General features: G+C 42.9%; 1 protein-coding gene across 1 annotated transcript; it reads right to left on the bottom strand.

Annotated features, from left to right (window-relative positions):
• Positions 1 to 4,050: 4,050 nt before the first annotated feature.
• On the bottom strand, positions 4,051 to 4,387 carry LOC125393363 (large ribosomal subunit protein eL42-like). Its single transcript, XM_048423805.3, has one exon. The coding sequence runs from the start codon at positions 4,376 to 4,378 to the stop codon at positions 4,058 to 4,060; it is 321 nt and encodes a 106-aa protein (XP_048279762.2). The 5' UTR covers positions 4,379 to 4,387; the 3' UTR covers positions 4,051 to 4,057.
• Positions 4,388 to 5,454: the final 1,067 nt, after the last annotated feature.

The raw sequence follows: 5,454 nt of genomic DNA on the forward strand, positions 1-5,454 counted from the left end.
GGGAGGGGGGGTCTCTACATCCCTATCCTTACCCATATCACCTCAGGGAGGTGTAGAAGGCATTGCTGCAGATGAGGAAGGTCTTTGTTATGCTATTGGGTTGAAATTGCACAGTAAGCGCTGGAGATATGGCTACGCAGTTGTCTTAGTTAGAGACATTACTGCCGTGAAGAGACACCATGATCAGAGCAACTCTTGTAAAGAAAACATCTGATTGGTATAGCTCGCGTAAAATTTCAGAGGTTCAGTTCATTATCATCATGACAGGGAGCACCCCAGCAGGCAGGCAGATTTGTGCTGGCTACATCTTGGCTTGCAGGCAACAGGAAGTCGACTGACACACTTGGCAGTATCCTGAGCATAAGAAACCTCAAAGTCAACCCCCACAGTGACACTCTTCTTCCAACAAGACCATACTCACTCCAACACCTCCTAATAGCACCACTCCCTATGAGATTAGGGGGGCCAATTGCATTCAAAGTACCACAGCAGTTAAGAGAACATACTGCTCTTCCAAATGACCTGAATTTGGATCCTAGCACCCAAGTCTAGAGGCTTACAACCCAAAGCTTGCAAAACTCAAGAAGGTCAGAAAATTTCGAGACTCATGAAGCCTCTCACACCCACAATGCTATGCAAACAATAAAAAAAGCTTCTTGGGGTGAGAAGAATGTTCAGTGGAACAGCCTACAAATTGAATCGGGAGCTTCAGGGATTCAACTTTCATGAGACATCATTTATGCTGGGACGGACTTTAGAGTGATGCAGCTACCATTGAGTAACTCCTTAGCCGTGTTAGTAACCCCAAAGTGAACTCATGGGCTCACAAAGCTAGACAACTTGACACGACTAGAATTATCTCCACTGATGGCCTATACAGAGTGAATAGGCATTTGTTCATATCTACCTAGGAAAAGCTGGTTCCCTGGAACTAGAGTTACAGAAGTTATAGGCCACTGTGTGATGTTGGAAACTAAACCTGAGACCTCTGCAAGAGCAGCAAGTGCTCTTAACCACTGAGGCATCTCTTCAGCCTTTTGTTGTTGTTGTTGTTCTCAATAGTTGTAATGGTTATTATAAGGGTCATTGAAAGACCTACAAATGAAAAATCCAGTACTTTGATTTGCTTTTAAATATTCTGAGGATGCAGTTTAAAGCAATGAAGTTCACCAGTCAATAGGTGGAACTGGGAAAGGAAAACATTCTGGGTGAGGTAACGAGACAAATGTGATGTGCATCCTCTTACATAAGCTTTCAACAGCCATCCATACAGCCACGGTGGCTGCGATAAGGACTAGGGAGCAGGAAAGGAACCCTAAGGTAGGGGAAATAGAAAGTAAAGTTATGGAGAGACAAGGGGAAGGGAGACTGCAGTAGGAGGATTAAACTGAGATGGGAAGGGAAGAAAGAGTTAGAAAAGGGAATACAGAGAGGGACAGATAACAATAAGGGTCATTTGAGAGAAATATACTACAATCACAGCTTCTTAAAACATGCTTATATATGAAAGAACTCTAAAGAAAAGCACCAAATAACCAGGGATATAAAGCTCCAAGTAGACCTCTCTTGCCACCAAGTGAAACCTCCCATTCCCAGGAGTGAGCTACATCAAATTGAGCTGTTGGCCATTGGAGCCCCATGCAGATTCCTCAAGCATCTCAGGCTATTCCTAAGGCTACTGATTGCTCTCCACAAACAGATGGTAAGGGCTTTTTGCTGAAGATAGCACCTACATATCTCATTGAACATGGAAAAGTCCAACTGGCGCCTAACTAGAGTCTCTAACCTACTGACCCAGTGTCCATGGTCCTGGAAGGTTCTCTTCACACTACCAGAGGAGAAAGATAAACACACCAGCTACAAACCCTTCTATCTACAGGGTGACATGACCTGTCTGCATGATATACTGGTGCAATCATGGCACGAATTTGTAAGAGTAACAAACCACTCTCTGATTGTTTTTAAGACCCACTCCACAAGGTAAAACCCAAGGGTGGCCAAGAACCTGAGACTAGATAGGCCAAACACCTAGGGGAAAACCAAATAATATTGTTCTGCTAAAAGAACATAGCAATAAAATGACTCCTCATGACATTCTGCTGTATTCATAGATCAGTAACTTGTTCAGCCATCATCAAAGAAGCTTCTTCCCACTGTAGATGAAAACTAATACAGAGACCCACAACTGAACAATGTGTGGAGAGTGAGAGACCTTAGGACTCTCTGAGACCGTTTTATTTAGGTACTTTTTTAATCTTGTCTTTTGTTCTATTATGATTTTCACTTTTGTGTTTTTATGGTGTGTGTGTGTGTGCGTGTGTGTGTGTGTGTGTGTGTGTGCTTCTCATGATTTTTTCTTCTGTTTATCTGCTTGTTTTGTTTTATGCTGGCTTCTTTGGTTTTTTATCTCACTGTTTGTCTTCTAAAGAGAGAGAGAAAGAAGGTGTAAAGTTGGATGGGGTGGTAAAAGGATCTGGGAGGAAATAAGAGAGGGGAAACTGTGATCATAATACACTGTTTAAAAGAAATATTTTCAATTAAAAAGTTCTCTGAAAATGCTATGCTATGCTTTTTTAACTTAAAAATAAGCTACTCCAGGAAAACTGGAGGTTAGTAGAAGAAATGATTGGCAGATGTCGGTAGTTATCAAATTTAATGATATATGGGGAAACTAATAAATTACTATCCTAACCTTGTGCATAAAAGATATTTAAAAGAAAATGATACTAAACCAGAGAGATACTAACTTAGGGTTGGTTTGGGATAAATGTACAGTATCTCCCTGTCTCTAGCTGAGTATCTCTGGGAAGGGCACCATGCCCTGGACCACTGATGCTACCCCATCCTTGTCCTCAGGGAAGATGACAGATGGGGCAGAGTGGAAATCCGCTTGGTGTTTTATTAACCACATTGCATGACTCTGCTTTGCCTTTACATCACCTGATCCTCCTCTGTTGACCGTGAAATGGAACGGTTTCCAGCAAGCGGCCCAAATCCAAATATTTTGTGAAAGCTTTAAAAATAAATGTTTAAAAATCTCTATTCATCTCATGCCTGTTATCCAAACACTACATATGTTCAATCAGATGTAGTGTTTTGGCTCATCAGAGGTCAGCAATCCATGGGTGATATATCAGTGAATAAACAGTGTACCAAGACTGGCGTTTTGGTTTCCAGCATCTATGTAAAAGTAAAAGTTGGGCGGACACAGCAAATGATCTATAATTCCACTACCCAGAAAGCAGGGCAGAGGATCCCCCAAGCAAGCTGGCTAGGGAGACTAACTATACTGCCAAGCTCTGGGTTCAAGTGAGAGACCCTACATCATGAATAACATGGAGAACAATTGAAGGGGACTCTCATTATCAATCTCTGGCTTTTACGCACATGCATTCACACATGCACGTGCACACGCGCGTGCGCACACTCACACACACACGTGCGTGCGCATACACAGAGACAGAGAAAAGAGGCAGACAGAGATAAGAACATGTGCACACAGGCACACACACCTACTCATGGGCCCACATACTCATATATAAGCATGAATGCACACCTACATAAGCAAAAAATATCAATACTCTATTGACTGTACAGGAACTCGGCTTGTCTACACCTTAACCAGAGAAGGAAGAGCTGATATTAGATCCAAGTGGAAACTTGCCTGCAGCTGGTTTCAGCCTGTGGCTTGGCTTTCTCTTTCTCTTCTCCTGTAAACTCTCTCAAGGGACTTGAGTAAGTTTGGTTTTCATAATTAAAGAAGTTGAGTCTCTGTGGGAACATTTGAAATAACTTTGGACTTGAGTCTACTCACTATTGAAATCTTGATCTAATGGTCTATGACAGAGAATGTGAGGCCACTCACAGGTCTCTACCCAATGATGTGATGAAGATGATTAGAGACAGTGAAGGGGACGGGGGAGGGGGGAAGCCCATGCAACTTTGAGGAAATCTATTTAAATGATTAGGACAACATAGATCATTTTCTTTTTTTTTTTTTTTTTTGAGTGAAAGCTCATGATTTTATTGTCTTCATAACAAGGTCAGCTTAGAAAGCTTAGAACTGGATCACTTGGCCCTTTCTCTTCTTATCACCTCCCAGTTCAAAATGCTTGCATCTCTTAATAGCCAGCATCCTCTTAGATCTGCAGTTGGGCTCCATACATTCCAGTCTCAGCACAATCTTCTTTGTAGTTTTCGCCTTTTTGCGGAAAATAGGCTTAGTCTGCCCACCATAGCCACTCCGTTTCCTGTCATAACGCCACTTTCCCTGGGCATACAAAGAATCTTTGCCCTTCTTGTATTGTGTCACTTTGTGGGGTTGGTGCTTGCCGCATTTCTTGCAGAATATCCGGCGGGTCTTAGGAACGTTCACCATGTTGGCGGGTGCAATTTCGGCACAGAAAGGACATAGATCATTTTCAAACCCAAAAGTTTGCCTCCGCAATTAACTTTTCCCATGCTTAACTCTTCCCACATCTTTTGAATGAGGGCAAATCACTAACCTGCCCGTCTTACTGTGGCCAATATTACTGTAACAGAATCAGGAAGAGAAGCATCCTCTCTGCTCCAAGGTTTAGACTCCCAGGCCCAGACATGTAGCTGTGAAGCCACAGGTCGGAATTCAGGCTCCTAGCACTGTAAGAAAACAACCGTCAGGATTGCAAAGGCACACACCTGCAGCCTCTGGCTTTCTGATGCAGGCCCCGTGTAGGCAGGAGTTGATGCACAGGCAGTGACCGAATCTCCCAATGTTTTTGTCTCTCCCAGAACACTCAGTACAGCGTTCCGTGCTTTACAGGAGCTCCACAAGCAACTGATAGGCTGAAGCAGAATGTTGTGTCAGCAGTTTGATGCCAGTCGCAGATATTCAGGCCTCTCCGTTGCTGTCTTTGTGGGAACTCACCCCATTCAAAACTATATCAAGAGGCAATGGATGGGTAGCCTTCGAGTTTCAAACGTGTCGATACTTCTAATCTGATAGGGGGATGGCACCTTAATCCCATTGCTCCTTTCAGTCTAAGATATCATATTAGACCAAAGTGGAGATTATAACTTTACTCAAGAGATATCTCTCCCAGTCTCATCCCATTAGTCACAACAAGACGCCATCATTAAAGACGTTACTCTCTCGCCGGGGAGAGAGAATTGGTGATGAGTGACTGACTTCCACAATTGGCTTAGGGAATCAGAGTCATTCATTAAATCAAAGGAAAAGAACATCAAGAAAAGGATAAACTGGTATGGAATAACTCTCTTGGCTCATTTTTTTTCCTTCTCCTTGTGTCAAATCTCTATCTCCCTCTGCAAATAGAAGTGACAAGTCTAGATGCTCAGATGATGCCTATGGACCTATGAGATTCCTTAAGTACTAACTGTATACAAGTCACCGATGGAGTAGATGTTCATGGAAAGGCTGTCCATGCGGGCCCTGCCTTAGTTATTGTCACATTG

This window comes from Myodes glareolus, chromosome 4, assembly GCF_982192425.1.
Source record: "Myodes glareolus chromosome 4, mMyoGla1.1, whole genome shotgun sequence".
NCBI classification, from domain to species: Eukaryota; Metazoa; Chordata; class Mammalia; order Rodentia; family Cricetidae; genus Myodes; species Myodes glareolus.

Bases quoted from the DNA above. Each gene is read 5' to 3' on its own strand.
- LOC125393363 (XM_048423805.3), bottom strand. From the start codon at position 4,378: ATGGTGAACGTTCCTAAGACCCGCCGGATATTCTGCAAGAAATGCGGC.